Source organism: Gavialis gangeticus, unplaced genomic scaffold (assembly GCF_001723915.1).
Source record: "Gavialis gangeticus isolate Ggan-Ray unplaced genomic scaffold, GavGan_comp1, whole genome shotgun sequence".
In the NCBI taxonomy this organism is placed as follows: domain Eukaryota; kingdom Metazoa; phylum Chordata; order Crocodylia; family Gavialidae; genus Gavialis; species Gavialis gangeticus.
This window is the reverse complement of record NW_017729022.1, coordinates 14,400,551-14,420,108: the sequence shown is the minus strand read 5'-3', so window position 1 is coordinate 14,420,108 and position 19,558 is coordinate 14,400,551. Positions and strand designations below refer to the sequence as shown.

The 19,558-nt window shown below is 42.8% G+C and overlaps 1 protein-coding gene across 1 annotated transcript in view; it reads left to right on the top strand.

Annotated features, from left to right (window-relative positions):
• Window positions 1-7: 7 nt before the first annotated feature.
• The window catches only part of NELL2 (neural EGFL like 2), a gene marked incomplete at its 5' end in the record, with an annotated part of 388,108 nt that continues 368,557 nt past the window's right edge, over window positions 8-19,558 (top strand). Inside the window, one exon of the mRNA XM_019515772.1 lies at window positions 8-137. Within this exon, the coding sequence (XP_019371317.1) occupies window positions 8-137 (130 nt within the window). The remainder of the gene's footprint in view (window positions 138-19,558) is intronic.

Here is a 19,558-nt window from a genome sequence, read left to right as displayed (position 1 = left end):
GTGTGGGGCAGTTGCAGGCTTCGGCGTGGACCCGGCGCTGCAGATCGACGTGCTGTCCGAGCTCCGGCCGGGAGAGGCGGCGGGGGTGCTGCAGGTCCCGGGGCTGCACAACGGGAGCAAAGCCTTCCTCTTCCAAGGTACGGGCGCTCGGGCTCAACTTTGACAGCTCCCCCCGTGCACACGTGCGGCCACAAAGCGCGCTCCCCGCGCCCCCATTCCCGCCGCCTGCCTTGCATCACTACCCCCACCCTTTTTTTGTTGTTGATTGCCAGACACTTAATGAGCGTCCGGCGGGAGGGCCGGGAGCAGATGGCTTGGCCGCTTGGCGGGTGACGGGGAGCGGCAGTGCGGCCTCGGCCCCAGCTGAGCCGCGGCTCCCGCAAAGTTTCGCTGCCTGAGCGGCCCGGGCGGGGCTGGAGCGGGCGGACCCCTGCCGTCCCGCCCTCGCAAGAGGCAGAGCAGGGCTGCGGGGCGATCAGTGAGTGGTACTGCTCCGCGCGCCGGCCCCGCATCGCAAGCCTTAGCCTCGTGCCTCCTGGCACCACTCCCTTTGTGGCGCTTCCTCCCGAAGCCTCCTCTAGAAATCAGGTCTTTTGACTGACCCACCTTTTAAACCCTCCCTTTGCTGGAGTTTTGAAAGGTGACCGGATTTTTAAATCACGCAGCGGAGGAGGATAAATTGGGTGGAAATAAATCTCCATCCTCCTTTAAAAGATGCTTTGAGGCTGAGGGGGTGGGTGCTTGAAAGCAGGTCTCCCCCCCCCACCATGGAAGATGCTAGGACGGGCTTTTTTCATGGTGGCTAAAGCAGAGCAGGAAAGATGGTTTAATCTGTGGAGGAGTGAGCAGAATGCCGTGCATCATTCTGCAGTTTTAAAAGAAAGAGCATTGCTTGCTGGTGTCAATGATTGTGTTAGGAGTCTTTTTTTTTTTTTTAAATCCTGGTCTCAAATGTTTGCTGGTGCAACAGGCAAGAAGAGGCTGTGCTGCCTCTACAGCACCATCCTTATCTGAGAGAGGTAGAAATTCTTTTTCCAGATTTTTTCCCCTCACTTGCTTTTAATGAGATCATATATCAAACACCTATTCAGTCACCAGAGGGCTTCTATAACGGGATCTCTCCATGGTGGTGTTCTTGCCTGGTACAACCAGCGTGTGTCACTGTGGACATTAACACTGAGATGCTGGCTTTCAAACAGAGGAACTTGACACATGCTGTATTTAAACAGAAATGGCTTCGCAGATTCAGAAGGCAGACTCTAGGTGGTTGAGAGCAGTGATGCATTTGTATGGCTGTTCCTACTGTGGCCTAAAAAAGTGGAAATTACATGGATTTGTTGTTCCTGTTTGAGGCCCTGCCTTTTGTTTTCGCAGGAATAAAAGTCAAAACTTCCACAATAATAAGAATAGTTATTTGCAGTAGTTATCCTTCCTCAGGCAGGGGGTTGGACTGGATGACCCCTGGCAGTCCCTTTCAGCCCTACTTCTTGTGGATTCTATGAAATCACTTGATTTCTAGCACGTAGAACAAAAGATTAGTAGGTGATGAAAACTCTAGATTATTAACAAATAGTTGCCTCTCATTGTAGCAGGGAATATAGGGAATAGATTCTGTCATTCCCCATTCTCGTCAAGTGTCAGGGTTTTTATAAAAGCTAAAAACCCTCAAAAAGGTGGTGGGGGGAAGATAAGATGTTACTCTTCAAGAGACGTTTTCTTTTGTCCATTTTCTTCCTGATCTACTTGAATAAACACCTTTTTGTCTAAAATGGCAGTGGAGGGTGTTCAGCATCTCTCAGAAAGCCTTCAGTACCATGCAGAACTAGGTACATTGATCCTCTTTTTGTGTCATTGGCTGACTTTTCATACAGTAAGAACTGAGCCTTCACCGAATGGACAAACTTAGATTTTTGGACTCGCATTTAAGAATATAGAAATTGCTGTGTAGAATCCAACCCTTGGTCCACTTACTCATTTTTGTTCTCATCTTATAGAATACAGCACCTAGAGAGAGAACCATTTGATAGAAGTGGCCAAAATGATCAGACATTAGCTTTATTTTTGTTTCTTTACTCTGATTCTGCTTTATCTTCATTTCCTTTGGTGTCTTCAGATACTGAAGGTTTATCACACCTATGGAATTCCCTACATGTCACTTCGGTTCTTGGCCCCAAAATGCTCTTGATAGGTTATTATCTGCTGGGGTAAATCCACTGTAGCTCCCCCCCCAGTTATTTATTTCTGTTTCTCTTCCCATTTAAGTTCTAAGCAAGACTCTTTGTCAGCTTGAATTGTAGCAGAATCAGGACTGTAATTCACTCTCAGAAAATAGCTACACTAAAAATGCAGAATATAGAAAGACCGGAAGGGTGGCAAATCAGCTGCTAACCGTCATGGGGGAATTAAAGAAACTTGAGGGGGAAATTAAATGAAAAATAATAGCTTCTTCTCTGTTGTCCTTACTCAGGAGGGAAGGTATTTTGATGCAGTTAGGAGTTTAGACTGAGGAAGGACTGCATTACTGGGCCTACTATCAATTTTGAAGAAAGAGGATTTTTTTTTTGTCCAATTGAATATTCAGATTTAAATTCTTTGAGAATTGATTTTCAGAGGAACCTATAATGGGTACTTATATTCATAGGCTAGTTTCAGTCTTTTGTGGTCCCCTCTACAGAATTTAGATTGCCCCATTTGGATCTTCTTATTTCTTGTCAGCCTAATCCTGTGCTATGAAAAGTCGGTGGGACTTTTACCTCGGACTTCAATAAGATTAGCCTCCAGCACTGCGGACCAGAGTTCAGGAGGTATTTTAGAAGGAGCTTCACTCCCATTAAATGAATGATTTTAATGGGAATTAGGTGCCAAATACCTTTTAGAAATTTTGACAATACCTAACCCACAGACATATGACGAACTGTGACTAATTTTTGTGAAGAAGGCTTGGAGTTCCTATCTGGTAGCCCATATAGCAAAACCAAATATCACTAACTAAATTTCTTTATTTTTTAAGTATGCCATGTTGATACAGCTTCTATAGATCAAGCAGGGTTTACAGCCTTCTCCTTTGCAAATAGCTACAGTTTCTTGGCTGCAACAGCACTTGTGGCATTTCAAACTGTTTTTTCCACATCCCAGGATTTTCTTAGACAACAGTAGCATGGGATAGAGAGTATCCAAAGCAGGACATCATGGATTTGATCCTGAAGTGTGCTGAGCTGGTTAGAGTTCAGTGAAATGCTTATGTACTTGATTAAACTTAAGCATGTATGTAGTTATACTGAAGTCAGTTGTTTTAATTTTTGGTAGAAAATGGTGTTTTCAGACTTGAGAATTAGGGAGAATGGGGGTAACTTGGTTTCTTTACACCAGTACAACATTGTTCTTCTTTTGAATTTTAAGCTCTGTGGTGTTAATCATTTATACTATGTTAGTGCACGTAAACTTCATTTGAGGTCACAGTCCTGTTGAACTTGCTTAGAGATGCACGAAACCAGACAGTCCTTTTTCAAGAGTTTATGAATATTTAGAGGATCCCCTTGCATCAAGTTACAGGAGATGTGTAGACTGTGGTGAAAGGGTCATTCTAAATCCTGTGATGATTGGCATATGTAAAAGTGAAAAAATAAAAAAGTGCTGCCGCTGCTGTTATTTGTTGGGTAGAATTATAAGGAACGTATACATCTATCAGAGGTGAGAGAGAAGGGGATAAAAGGAGGACTGACAGAGTAATGCAGAAAGGAAATAAATACAGGGATTTTTTTTAACAGATTGTGTAGTGACATTTATATGAGATGAATGTAAAAAAAAAACCAAAACAAAACACTGAAAGGGTAGAGAGAACAATAGAGCCCATGCATTGAATGCTGGAGTTTCTTATTCAGGAAAGAAGCCTGTTTTTTTAGTTTAGAAAATCCTAATGTTTAAGTGTTTATAAACAAAGCTCAAATACTTCAGAGAAAAGAAACAGCTGTAGTGGTACTATACAGTAGGCTATGATGAAGAACAAGATGTGCTACAAAATGCCAAGGAACAGATTTAATCTGTCAGTATGATGCATGAAACGACTTTAGGACTAGTGGCTTTTGAATTGGATCTTCCTGGCAGAAACTGCTGCCAGAAAATAAAACTAAAATAGGCCAAATTGTACAATGGTTTATCATCACTATGTGGGCAGTGAGCTCAGTATTTAAAATGCTAGTGGTACAGTATTAAAGCTTACATACACACATGCATCCATGGGTTTCAGCCTTAAAAGATCATTGCATCTTTGCCTGTAATTTTATCTCCTATCAGTATTGAATAAATGAGCTAGAAACAAATCTTTAAAGATAAAGTGAAATGCCTTATGTAGAACTAGATTTCCTGATTATTTGATTCTGGCCTTGCCTTTACAAGTTTATATTTGCTGAAAGTTGGTCACGTTCTAGTTTTGGATGGAGTATGGTTTGTCTCCGAAAGAAGAGATGCAACTCTCAAAACTAGTGGATTCTTGGAGGCAAGGGCAATATGCACAAAGGCTTTGTGCCTCTATTGATGCCTGGTGTGCCCTTGCCCCCCTCTTGTTTCTTCACAACATTGCTCCTGCTAAAATCCCTTGCTTGGAATGGGGAAAGGGGTTTTGCGTAGGGGGCAAGCAAATTAATTTATATTGACATGGTTACCATAATTTACAAGTAAAGTCCTGTGTGGCTGTGGGAGGGGGATGTCAGAGTGGCCATGGCCTGTGTTTTCCACAATTTCTAAGGAAGGGTGAAGATGATGTAGTAGAACTAACATTCTTCCCTTTTATAGCCTAGCCTGGATTCAGAGGATCTAGCTTCCACTGATGGTGGTAATGGGGTTAGTTTAGTCTAAGGGTATATTTTCATTTCTACATTTCCATATTCCAGTTACTTTTCCTATGCTTGCTGTTTATGTAATACGCATTGCTGAAATTTAGGAAGTCATACAATATGCAAAAGTAAGGGTGCCATAGTACCATGCAGTTAACAAGCAATTCAGGCTTCATTCTTCCATGATGAATAATTCTTAATTCTGCAAGCAGCTCCATTGACTTTTTATGTGAGAGACTATCTGTGGTGTATAATGCTGTTAACAAAGGAGTGGTAGAATTGAATCAACAGCACAAGCAGAAGTCTCTAGTCTCTGGCTATAACCTGGAAAAACCTTCTTTGGCTAAGAACTGCCCTTTCCTCAATCTTTGTGTTTAGTTAGCTTAATTAAATCATTCTGTTCTATTATAGTGAATGGTTAGTTCAAATAATAGTGTTCCTAGTTAGTGTTGGCTAAAACTATTCACCTGTCTGTTAAAAAAAAAAAAAAAAAATCAGAATTGCTATTGTGCATCACTTACCTTTTTGAAGAGGGCCTACCTGTCAGTGGTGTGACTAGGACTTAAGCAATTGGGCCTTGACCCTAGAGGGTTATAACCCTGGGGATCAGGAACGGACAAGGTCAGGGAAGTATGGGTCCCAATTAAGCTCAGTGAACCAGGAGCAGGTGGGTCAGGAGTACAAGATTCACAAGGGACTGAGACATGGGTTGTCAATTTGGGTAGAATTGTGAGGCAGGGATCAGACTTGAGTCACCAGCCACGGGGTCTGGAGCAGGCAGCTGTAGCTGTAGCTGTGTGGAAGTGTGATGTGGGAGATTGCTGAGCTACACCACAAGCCAGGAGCTGGCTTTCAGGGGAGTCAAGTAGTTGGCAAAGCAGTCTGGAATCATGGGGGGGGGTCAATGGGTAGCAAACGGGATGAATCCAAGAAACTAGGAACAAACAGACCTAAGACGGTAGGAACAAAAAAGGAGGACCCACGGACTGGGAAATCAGGAATTAGAGGTTGGAACCAGAAAACTAATAAAACAGTCAGAAACCTCAGGCTAGCAAGACAAGCACCTGCACTGTTGATTGGCTTGCTTGGCAATGAAAGAGCGGCTAGTTACAAACTGGCAGCTGGGCCTACGCAGGCATCTAGGCCCAGCTGAGAGTAGTTGGGCCAATGGCAACCAGACCCACTCAGGTAACCCAGGCCAGCTGGGGGCAGTTTAGTTGGCAAGCTGTCCTGGCTCCTGACAATAAGCAGCAATCTATTAAAATCTCAAGTAGAAAAATCCTAATTAGGCTGATAATATCTCTAAATATAAAGGGCTCAATTTGGCATGCTGTGTTAAAGCCAAACATGAGTATGTAAGGCCAGAATGTCCTTGTAACCATGGTGGTCCATGTGAGAAGCAAGGTTTTTTGTTATCTTTTATTGGACCAACTGTATAGTTGGGAGATGTCAGATGAGCTTCTGGGTGCAAAATGCTCCAGTGTGGCAAACAGCACCAAGGTACATTGAGGATCTGTATTGTAGGAAAATATGTGAACTCAGTACCAGAGCATGGCTATGACATTGCGTATATTGATGAGGGAAGGGATTAGGACAGTCACAGGAACAGAGACCAGCAGGCAGGCTTGGCTTCTCTCTGCATGTGACAGAATACCTAGGCAACCAATCGGCATTGCTCAAAGACAGATGGCTGCTCACCAGATAACCTTCGCTGAAAGTATAGCAAGGCACTGTGGACTCAACTGAAGCAAAATACATCTGTTTTACACGGCATCAAGATCCATGCATGTAGTGAAATTCAGGAAATGGTGCTTGTTCTGTGTATGTGGTAGCTGTCAAGCATGTTGCCTCTATATTGCTCGGGGATTTTTAGAGTAGCAAAGAGAGGGGCATGAGGTTCATAGTTCCATAAATGTTAGGGGCTGGAGGGGACCCTACAGACCACTGAGTCTAGCTTCCCTGCACTTGGGCAGGAAAGACTGCTGGGATCAGATGACCACAGCAAGATGGGTGTTCAAGATGCTTTTTGAAGATTACTAGGGTGGAGTTGTGCCATTTTATGTAACTGCTTTCCCATGACATGTCTCTGACGGGGAATGTGACAACTAGAAAGTGGTTGTGCTTGGCTACACATGGTGGTTTTGGGGGTGTTTTTGGTAGGTTTTCTTCACTGCTGCAGTGTTTAATCTTCAGTGAGATTGGGAGGTGGCCATAAGAGTTTTTTGTACAGTCCTTGATAGACCTGGCTCAGGTCTTCAACTTGCTTTTCTTCCCCTCTTTGTTGTAAGGCCAGTTTCTATTGTATGTGAAAGCACCATGGTGTGACATGAAAAATGGGGTGTCTGAATAATGTTCCTATATTCCCATCCCACAGGAGTTGAAGGACAGCTCTAAAATCAGTTAATGAACATGTCTCTTACACCTTCCTAATATTGTTTTATATGAAAGTGTTATGCAGTCATTCCCAAGAATTTTGCTGCCTTCCAGCATGTCTTAAGCAGGTTGAGGTCATAATGTAGAAGAGTTTGGGATTATATTTGGTGGTCATGGGAAAATTCTTTTTTTGTATGGCTGCTCTTCAGCTCCCTACGGTTTGTCGTATTTCAGTGTCTCTCAAGTTGCAGATTCAGCACAGCAGCTAAATCTGTAATCTTAAAAGCTTGAGGCAGAGCCATGAATGGGATGAAGCATTAGAAAGTTTCAGTGCCTTGATCTGAAAGAGAGTACCTTGCACTTCTCCAATGTCCATCTGTTTTATCTAAATCTATCTTTATCTTTTTTATCTGCAGCTCTAAGAAATACTATTATGCTCATCTTTGTGGTCTATCACAGTTTTGACCTAGAAAAATATAGAATTAAGATGGGAAGTGCCAGTTCTGTAATGGCACTCTTTGGTTAGATATAGCAATAGTTACATTGCTTTACCATAACAGATGTATGTTTAAGTATTTGAGGTAGTTATAACTTGATTCTTAAATGAAAAATAATGTGTTGGCAACATATTTTTGGTATTAAAGGTTCAGGCGTGAGAATACATTTCTTTTTGCTATACTTTAAGAAATATAGGGGTTTTTTCGTTATAAGACAACAAAAAATAGAAAGGGATTTCATATGTCTTGTGCTTTTTGTTCAGTATTGAGCATCTTTAATTTGTATTGTAAACCTGAAAATCTGGGAGAGGACTATATACTGTGACTTTAGAAAAATGACTTCTGAACTCAAACTTCTTTACAAGTACTAGTCACATCTCTTAATGTAATGTTGGATGGTATTAAGAGACCATGGACATGGTAAATGAACATGAGTGGACTAGAGAACCCAGAATAAATGTTCACTAGGGCTTTAGTAGATGGATTTAATATAGAATTTGCAGCAGCAACAACAGTCTTATGATAGACTGTAATGTTTCCAGAGGAGCCATTACAATCAATATTGCTGGTGTTCCATAAACTGAGGACTCTTTTAGTCAAATTTGACATGATTAGACCATAATTGCTCTGAAGGATCCATTATGGGTTGTGTCAAGAAACCTCATCATAAAGAATATGCATGTCAGCTTTGACACCATAGATTGGAATGTGACAGTCCCTAAATGCAAATGCCTAATAAACCAGAAAGGTTCCAAGGGAACTTTTGTGGTTTTGAGGTCAGGAATCTGTGTTTTTAATAACTCCCTAAACATTTATTTGCATAATGGAGCATTCTAAAGAGCTCTTACCACCACTATCACTTAGGCTAATATCATTTGAACTGAAAATAGTCCCTGAATATGTATGTTCAGCACCCAAACATCAGCTCATCATCACCACTCAATACGAATTATTATTTTCTGGTCAATAAAGCTTCCCTAAATACAAAATTAAATAGATTTTTGATTGTTTCAATGTGATTTTGAGGGGTGAGGTAGGGGACTGCTGTATGTCCAGAGGCACACGGAGTAGTTAGTTAATAGTTCATATATGGTTTTATTAAGACCATGGTGAAAAGGAAATCAAGGGGGATATGGTAACTGTTTTTTCAAATATTTTAAAGACACCTTTGATGCAGAAGGCAGGACCAGAAACAATGCATTTAGACTGCAGCAAAGCAGATTTAGTAAGAAATAACTTCTTTAATGTCAGAACAGTACAATGGAAAAAGCTGGCAAGAGAAGTTGTGGAATCTCCTTTTTGGAGGTTTTTCCAAGAAGACCCTAGTTAGGCATTTGTCTGGAATAGTATAGGAATATTGCATCCTCATTCATGCATCAGTTTGAACTAGATGACCTTTGAGGTCCTGCCCTTCTCTATGATTCTATGCCTGGAACATCACATTCATTTCTGCACTCCTTTCAAGACATGCAGAGAACAATAACAAAATGATTGTCCACTGGAGGGACTGACTAAATAAGAAAGATTAAAAGAACTAAGTATGTATAGCTTGTCCAAGGAATGACAGTGGTGTAGCATGATAACAGTACTAAAAGATTGTGAAGTTCAAAAAGGGAGAAATGTTTTAATATTCAGAAAAGAAAAACTTAGATTAATATAATGGCATTTATAAAAGGGGTAGATTTAAAATGACATTCAGGAATATATTTTCTTGACAGTATAATGCAGTATATTGTGAAAAAGTTACCAGAAAGAACTGCTAGAAGTCCCCAGTACTTTGGTCTTAAAAAAATCAGGGTGGAAGAGACTGGAAAAGTATACATTAAGATGAAGTTATTCTGTTATATTTAGTGCATTAGATAGGGATAGCAGATCACCTAATATGTCCCTTTGGTCAATTATCTATATAAATTATCTCTCTTATTCCAGAGGCCAGATCGTGGGGGTTGGTAGCTCACCCATGTCAAAAAATTCAATTAAAGTCTACAAGAGAAGAAAGCAGATGAAAATGATGGTTTGAAAGCTTTTGAAGTTGGAATAGGCAATGATGCATAAACCATAAAGTGAAGATGATGATAATTATGACAAAAGGTTATACAAAATAAAAAAATCAAATTAATTTTCTGCAGTGAAGTGCAGCTTCAACTAGTTTTTTTATAATAAGTTTCTGATGGTAAAGAAGTCATCCTAACATAACAGGGCAGATTGTCAGGAGCATAAGCAAACCACACGCATTAAAGTCAAATTGAGTGCTTAGTCTTCTTTTTGGTCTTTCAAGTGCCCCTTATTATGTGTTTTAGACAGAAGGCGTGTCAGGTTGGCACCTTGTAGACTAACTCATTTACTACTTTAAAGTAAAATTATCACACAAATATGAAGAAGTTTGAGTTTAGGATGCTATTCTGCCTTTAGCTGATTCTAGGTTCTAGACTGTGCACAGCATTTAGTAACTGTGACATTGGTTACTGGGATTGATAGAAATATTTCAAACAAAATGTTTCCCTATTTAAAAAAAATGGGTTGGCTATCACAATATCATCTGGGTGGAAGTTTCCACCAGGAAAATCTAAATGAAATGTTTTAGATTAGATGAGCAATCTGGGTACACTTCATCTACCACAGTGCCCCATAGGAATTAATAATTTTATAAGATAGGAATTGTAGTTCTGGGTCCTTCTCTCTATGGTCATTTTTCTAGGAGAGCTGCATCTCCCCTAATGCATGATAATGTCTCCTTGTCACATTTATGATTCAGTTGTTTTCAAAAGTGTATCTCCTGTAAAAATTTTTGATATTTCAATTTTATTTTGAAAACAAATATCAAAATAATAGAACATTTGCTACAGGGAATAAACTTCTGTTTTTTTTAAACATCTTTTAAGTTGGGAGCGGCTGAGGAGTTTAACTTTCTGTTACTATGGACCATGTCATGTGTCTGGGTCCAGTAAATACATTTTAGTCTTGGATTAATACTTTATTAGGGTCACCATTTTGGATGTAAATGAACTGCAGTCCTACAAGTTTAAGCCAAAGACAGTTCCAAAATAGTTAAAAAAAACAAAAAGAAGTATTCACCATGATGCCAGAAGAGAATAAATGTTTTAACAAGAATTCCAAACAATAATTTACGTTGCAAGCGGGAGAAAATGCTAGTTTCCAAAAGGCGGGTTGCCTGCTACTTCCTAAGGTAACAGCTATACAGTGCTGTCCAGCATCATTACCATCTCTGAGGATCCACATCACAGGAAAAACAGGAGACATAAAACCAGAGAACAGGGACTTGCATAAAACCAGAGAACAGGGACCCTTCTTTAGTACATTCAGAATATTTCTGACAGAAACGACACATGGCTAAGCAGTTAGGCTAGGGACAGAAGTTACACACAAACTGGTTTAAGTGATCAGAAACTGATTTAAATCTGTAACAGAACAGAAGCTCAGTGCACATAAACCAGTTTCAAAATGGCTGAAACTGGTTTAAGATAAACCTGGTTGAATTTAGTATTAGACTTAACTGATTTGGGTCAAATCGGTTTATGAAACTTCTGTCCCAGACTCCTTCCTGGTTGAAGTTTAAATCACAGTCCCCCAGCATGCTTTCCAGCGCTGTGCTGGGCTGTGCTGTGTCCTCCAGCAGAGAAGGTTTGGGGGGGATGCAGGGACTGCTCCTCCCCCAGTCCCCCTGGCAAACCCTGGCTTGGGGCTTTGGCCAGGGAGAGGGGTAAAACCCACCTTCCCCTGAGTACAGAGCTGCCCTGCTGCTAAACTTACTGAAACTTACTTGCTGGCTGTGACTGCGGACTGCAAATCCCAGAGGCACTTGGAAGCAGGAAGAGGAAGTAATGAGAATGCCTGCAGAGTCCTGCTGCTGTGACTTTGGACTGTAAATCCCAGAGACCTGGGTGCAGTAGGAAGAAGAAGAAAACACACAGCCTTTTTGACTGTCTGCTTAGCGTTACTGACTATTAGACAAACCACCCCTCAACAGTAGTGAGCATAGGCTTCAGGGGATGGATCTACCTGAGGAGCTAAATAAGGGCTCTGTTATAGTTTGCACTTTGAGCTGCTTAAATATTAATCAGTATTAGTGCTAGCTTAAGTTTGGAGCAGTCACACCTTAAGGCTAAAAATCTTCTCTGATTGTTCTTCACCAGCACAGCTGTGATTTGCCACTAGCAGACTAGGGAGCAGGGGCCTGACTAGGAGCTACAGCTATGACGTGCCACTACAAGGCTTGTGAGTGAGGACAGGCCTATCCTTGTTCTAGGTGAGCATGTAAGATGGGTTGCAGGGAGAGGGAATTGGGAACATGAAACAGGGAGGCGGAGAGTAAATGGGATGGGAGCAGGTAATGAAACAGGAGGTAGAAAGGAAAAGGGGATGGGGAAAAGGTATGAAATAAAGGCAGCTATTAAAGCAGGGTAGGAAAAATGGCTGATCTGGCCAGTAGCTGGACTCCATTTCCCAGCAGCCCCTGCCCGCATGCAGGAGGCCAGCCTCCACAGAGCCCACAGCTGCAGATGTGCTGCGAAAGCTCAAGGCTGGGGTTGCCATGGAGACCAGCCCCAGCTGTGCTGGCAGGATGCGTGGCAGAGCAGGGCAGGGGGCTGCTCTGGAGCCACTGGGATCTCACAATGGGGGCAGCTTGCTCCAGAGCCAGGGCAGAGCCATGAGCTGTAGCCTGCGTGCTCCAGGCAGGGGAAGGCAGGCAGGACTTCTGTCCCTGCTCCAGACCAGTCTGTCACCGCTGCAAGTAGCTGGGGCAGGCTGCACTTTGCCCATCCCTGCATTAAAGGAGAAAATAAAAAGAAGTTAAAACATTGAAAAAAAATAAAGAGGAAGTAAATTAAAGGAGGTCTAATGTTTTAATAAATTGGGATTTGGGATTCAGGTCTGGGGAGTGCTGGTTATTCTTCCTGAGATGGCTAGGTGTGGTTGGCATGTGGGAGCAGCGAGGGAAGGAGCTTCTGGGGGAGCTACTGCCCCTGCCCTAGGAAGGAAGCCTTAGCTGATGGAGACCCGATTTGGCCCCTTACCTTGTTTCCACCCCCATAGACTCCACTCCTGGATTCATCTGTGCCCTGCAACCTGTCTAGCTGGCATGTGCTCTGTAGGCTGTTTGCATGGGGTTGCACTCCTGGGGATGGGAAGGTCACATCCCTGGAGGCAGGTGAGAGAGTTGGCTTGGTGCCAGAGCTGCTTCTTGGGCAGTAGAGTTCAGGGGTGCAAAATTTGTTCACATAGAACAGGAGACTGGGGGAGGGGACACTGCATCCTAGGTTGCTGGGGGACAGCAACTTGGGTGGCTCAGCTGTGGCAAATGAGAGAGAAACCTTCCCTAAAGGGTGTTTAAAACTAATTTCAGGTGTTAATATGTGCACAGCCAGAGGTTAAGAGCTTCCAGGAACCACTTAAAATTAATGTATAATGGAGCCCAAAGTCACAATGGAAGAACTTGTTAGGAGAACAAGAAGGGACTTGGTGATCAGAAATTATTAGTTAATGCAGAAATCTTATTGATACTTTAATGAAAAGATAATTATATCTTTCAAGAGTGGTGTAGTTTAGGTGATTCAATCTGATCTCCATCCTACATATGCCTATTTATGTTGCCTAATAATAGGCTTTACGAGTTTTAAGAATACTTTTTGTGATTGATGTATTTTTAGTTGGATTTTCCTTTAATTTTCTTTTAATGAAAAGCATACTGACTTGTAGTTGTGTGATGTGGATATAACCTTTTCTAATGACAATCCATGTAAGTGAGTAGGGCTAGGAAATAAGCTGAGTCTCTTTAACCATTCTGCTATATGTCATGCCCTTATTTCAGTACCAATATTGCTGTAAGACAAGGAGATGTTTTCCTTGCACTCTTCAGTCTGTGTACCAGCATTAACAGGATTGCTTAGTGTGCTATTTTTGCTTGGTTGTTGGGTCAGTGTGACACAATGTGTTCTTGTGACAGTATGCAGCAGAGCATAATAAGGTGTGTATGCCAGGGACAGCGGCTGCAAAAAACAAGACAGACTTGATTTTTTTCCACTGGCCTCAAGGTGTTTTGAAAGCTTCTAAAAAACTTCGGGACTCAAAATTATCTGGAGCTGTATGCTGATTTAAAACAAACAGATCCTGCCCTTTGTTACTGTGTCCCAGATTCTTGCATAACTGCTTGGCTGTTGTGACGGTATTGTCCCTAAACAACCTTCTTTCCAAGTTGTTGAGCACATCTTGCGGTACCTACCACAGAGAAAGTGTTATCTATTAGAATAGTAAATAACAAGGGGGAGGGGAGGGTGCAAAAGAAAATATCTTCAAAGCTTGCAAAGGTATTGATAAGGTTGTCAGAATATACATGGGGTAGCATGAAAAACTTGTAATTGAAAGAAAAAGTAATATCATTAAACATTGGCTCCATTAGTCATCAGAGGAGATTAGCATAATACACCATGCACACCACCATGCTTAATTTAATTTCCTAGGGGGGAATAGCTCTACATTGATAATAACGTTTTTTGTCAAGCATACCATTAACATGTTTAATGGCACCCATTTTAGTGATCTAGATAAGGCAGGGCTGTCCAACTGGCAGCCCAGAGGCTGCATGTAGCCCCCAAAATCACCAAAGGCCACTCCCTCCAGGGATGCAAAAGGTTAAAGGATTAATCGTTTAACTCAGTGGTTCCCAAACTCTGACAGATTATGCACCACCAGTTTGAAACTATACAACCTTAAGTACAATCAGCAAATTTTTCAGTTCAACCTTAAGTATCACCAGCAATTTTGTCATATAAAGTAATTATAATAAATCTGTTAACACGTATCACTGACAGGTTGTCTGCGTACCACTGGTGGTATGTGTACCACAGTTTGGGAACCACTGATTTAACTCATAAGCCCAGCGATAACTGATTAGCTTACCAGTTATCCTTTAGCTCAGGCTGGGCACAGTCTGGCGGGGATGGAAAGCCACATGGTGCCCTAGCAGGAATCAAGGAAGGAGGGAGGAGTGGGGGGGATGGGACTAGCACCCAGCAGGCAGCCTAATGACTCATCAAATAAGCAAGTAACTGCTCATTCACAGGTGCTCCCTCCCTCCCAGCACCTGGCTTCAGGTGGGATGTGTTCTCTGGCTGGGCTTTCCACTGCCGCTTCCCCTTCCGCCCTCCCTAAAGGGCCTCAGGAGCAGCTCCCAGCAGCAGCCTGTACTTGAGCTGCTGTGTTATTGACCATTTAACTGATGTCATTAGAGGAGGTTAAACAAATATTTTTAAACAATATTTACATCCCTATACCCCGCCATCCCCTCTACCAGTTGCTCCTACTCAAGAGGCTGGGAAGGGGCTGGAGTGCTTGAGCTGCAAGTGCTGCAGAGAAGACCTGCATGCAAGTGGGTGGTGCACGCAAGCAGCATGCAGTGCACAGCTGTGATGAGGTGGGGAGGGTCCCTGGGTAGCCAAGCACCCCACCCCCTGCGCTCCTCCCAGCCATATGTGCAGCAGGTTCTCTTCCAGCTGCGTGTGTTGTGTAGGGGGAGCCAGGCTGTCCGTGCTGCAGGGGAGGGGGCTGCCTGCATAGGGTTTGTGGCTGGGAGAGTGAGGGAGCCAGGCTGCTGGACAGCCCACAGGGCGTGTGTGGCCAAGAGAGAGGGGAGGTGGGCTGCCTGCACTGTGCATGTGATAGAGAGGCTCTGGGCAGCCCACATGGTGGGGGTGGGGGAGCTGGGGCAGTTCCCAGGTCTGTGACTCGCATGGCACCTGGCCCCTGCTCCTGCAACCTATACAGCATGCAGCTCCACGCAGTCCAGAAGTTAGATGGCCCAAATCTAAAGGCGTATCCGCAGTGGAAGATACTGATATCACTGTAAGCAGGGGGTAATGGCTTATGACAGGGGTGCTCAACCCTTAGCCCATACGCCAGATCCAGCCTGCAGAACTGTGGGATCCAGCCCATGGGGCTCCTCAAAATCTGGGAAATTTGGCAGTGGGGGAAGGAGAGGCAATTAACACTGCCATCTCTCACCTGCTGCCAAACTTTCAAGTTCTGCACAGCTGAATAGGGCCTGAGCCTTATCTTTTCCCCACCCTCTGCATACAACCGAGGTAGACCTGGATTGTTGCCACACCCTGCACGTTAGATCGTGTCCTTGCCGTACCTGCTTCGTGCGCCAAATTGCGGTCCCACTGGTTAGATTTGGCTCATGGGTGGACCTGGCATCACCCATCCATCCTGCCAGGCCTAAAGGTTGGGTACCACTGGCTTAGGATACCGTGCACAAATTTAAAATGCTGGTTTGTCCTGAATGTACTTCAGCAAGATTGTCCATTGCACTGAAACATATTTTACTTATATTCATTAAGAAATACTGTGCAGGAGCAAGCAGATTGCCACTAGCTGTCAGTGTTCGTAGATGGAATCTTAATTTCTTTGGCAATTACATAGGATTTAATAGTTGCAGTAAAAGTCTGGAATTATAGCACCTATAATGTTCATTAAGCACAGTTAATCTTTGGATGTTCCAAAGCCAGGGTTATCACCACCTAATCTGAAGCCCATGTAATATAAAAATGAAAGTTAATTTGATTTTTTTTTTTTTTTAAAGCATTTTTTTCCTCACTGCTGCTACAGATACCTTAGAAAATATTCCATAGTAAACTGACAACTAGCACTGAAAGTTTCATTGTACTTTTTTTTTTTTTGAAATCCATGGCCCTGGATCTTTTGTTTTTGTGGGATAACGTGACCCAGTCTGCAGTTGTTTTGGACAGTTTACCTTACCTACAGTTATTAGTTCTAAGCTTTAGCAGAGAGAGATAGTTAACCAAGTTAGTCTGAAATCAGGCAGAATTCTGGCATGTAGATTGTCATCTTGTAGGTTAACTAAATTAGGGATGCATAGCATAAGCTTTTGTAAGCAGTTACAGCTTACTTCAGTAGATGCTGTGGAGGGACTGCAGGAAGCAGAGCTTTAAATAGAAAGCGGTGGATGTGTAAACATGTGCCTTTAATGCGAAGCAGTAGGTTCTGGCGCAGTTTGTGCTACAGTTGTTTGCTTCCAGGCGCAGCATTTACATGTGCATCCAGGACCGCAGCGCGTTGAGCTGGGGTGGCGCAACTCTGGCTGGCAGGGAGCCCAAGGGGTCAGCCTGCAGTGCCAGCCTGGAGCTGCTCCACCCTGGCTCAGCATGGTGCAGAGGGGCTGGCCGGGGTACATTGGTGCTACAGTGTGGGGCTAGCTGGGTGGGGGGCTGTCTGTAAGACAGGACAGTTTTGTCCCCCATGGCTGTCTTGAGATGACTGTTCTTTTCCAAGAGGGGTTGGAGGATATTAATGGTGGGTCAGAGGTATTCAAACTGAGGGCATAGGTGACAACCGAAGGGATTCTGTTGTCCTTGTCTTGGAATTGGTATGGTAGTAGGTCAGAGCAGAGTCTGAATCTGGCTGTGTTGATGTCAGTGGCCATGTCTTTTGGACTGTGTTGTAATCATAGGAATCCCTGCATCAGATTCTTAAGATGAGCATCCTGGTCAGTGGGATCAGAGCAGATGCAGTTGTAATGTAGAGCGTGGCAGTTGGTGATAAATCTAGCAGTGTGCTTAGGTTCATAGCTGTTGGTGTAGTGCGCCCACTCCTTTTTCTTCCCTTTTCATTACCATTTGTATTCTAATCACTGCTTTTTATTTAGAAGCTCGGATGATGTAAGCCACCGCTTACAAAAGTTTATGCTTCTCTGATTTATTTAGTCTGTAACGTGTAAATCTACACTGCTTTCTGTCTGTGCTTCAGCCTGACTGTAAGCTGTCTCCCAACCAAAGAGACTCTGGCTCAAAGAAAAAGGCAAAACATCTAAGAGGAATAAGAAATTACACTCCTCAGGAATTATGCTTCACATGGGAAAGAAAAGATGTTTGCATACTAACCAGCCACTCTAATGTGTGCTCCAATTTGTACGCTGCTAGTGTGCTCCCATTGTGGCTTCACTCAAGACGCGCTGTCTTTTTCCTTTGTTTCCCTCTGTAAAATGGGGCTAATAATTTCCAGCTGCTATACAGGGATGATGTAGCTGCTTATGTGCTGTGTCTGTGTTAAAGCTCACTTACAGCAAAGCATTCCCCATTTTGTTTGGGGAATCATCTTTAGCAACAGTATTTTTAATATTGGCATCCCTTCAGAAACAGTTGGACTATATTTCTGCAGCAGGTGGCTGGGGGTGGGGAAAAAGATCTTCCTTCCCAGTTTTATATTCTGGATGTGCCCCCAAAGAATTGTTTAAACAATCCTACCCAAAATTAAATGATTTTGTATGAGGAGAGCTGACTGTGATCATAGTTGCTTGGACTTGGTTATATTTCTGCCTCTTGGGTAGAGGCTTGAGAAAGTTTGGAGACTCACAAGAATGCATAAAATAGCTATTTTAGTAAGTATTCAGGAGCTGCATTTGTGGGAAGGTAGGCTCACTATTACACAGACATTTGGCTTGATCTGACTTCCCCTGGGCTTCTGGAAACATTTAATACCCAACAGGCATGCTCAGAGGCTTAACACAACCATTTGCATAGTCACTCTGAAGCTAGTATTTCATCATCTCTTCTGCAGAGTGTTCTAATATAGATATGAAACATTATTATTGATTTACATTGAATGTATAAGTTCCTGCAGTCACTATTAGCTCTAGAGAGCCTAAGGTTTGTAAGCCATGTGCTGTGGAATTGTTGTAAAAGGCAACATACGGGGGGGAGACAGAGAGAGGGAACACTTCCCCTCTTTACATAGTATGCTCCCACAGTTGATAACTCTTAAAAAGTAGTTGCTTTAACTTAAAGAGGCAAAATCTAACAAAACAAAAATTGTTAGTCCCAAGACAATAGAGAACCAAGCATTACAAACAGAGTGCTTTAAAAAATGATTACTTACCCAGATATAAAACAATTCAAGGTTAGACAGTTGTGTGCTTAATGATGATATCTTTTTTTAATTGACAGAGCAGCAGTTCTTCCTACTTATTTGTTTATACCTTAAGCATCCCCAAATTGAACGTGTTGTCTTGACTATAGGCACTGTCGCTTCTTTTCACAAATTTCAGCATGCTAAAGTGCCTGCATTGCAATAATGATCCATTGAGACATGTAATTGTACATATGAAATTTAATGACATGGGGAAATATCTTTGTAAATGTAAAGCATCGTGTTTTACCTAAAAGTATCAGAATTAACAAAAGTTTTTTTTCTTAAGTTAGTTCAATGATTCTCACAGAGGCATAGCTGGCCAAGACTGTGCCTGAAACAATACCCCTCCTTCCTCTCTCTCTAGCTTCTCTGGTTCTGGAGAGATAGGCAGAAGGCAGGAGCGGTATCTGGAGTTTGTTGCTGCTGAGCGGAGATACCTCCTCATTTTTCCGTTCGACATCAGTGCCAAACACCCCAAAAAGCTCCTGTTTTGGACAGTAAAAATAGGGTGACGTCTCCTCACAGCAGCCACAAACGGTAGCCACTGCTGCTTCACAGGACGTTTTGCCCCTGCCCTCACCAGCATTTGTGCTGCTGCTGCTGCAACTTGCTGCTGCTGCTAGATTAGCCATAGGCTAGGGATGGGACAGACATTACACATAAACTAGTTTAAGTGATCAGAAACTGGTTTAAACCTGTAACAGAACAGAAGTTCAGTGCACCTAAACCAGTTTCAAAATGTCTGAAACTGGTTTGAGATAAATCTGGTTGAATACAGTATCAGACTTAACCGTTTGGGGTCAAATCAGTTTATGCATGTCTGTCCAAGACCCCGTCCTGGTTTAACTTTAAACCAGAGTCCCCCAGCATGCTCTCTGGGCTGGCGCTCTGCTGGCCCCAACCCTCTGCTCC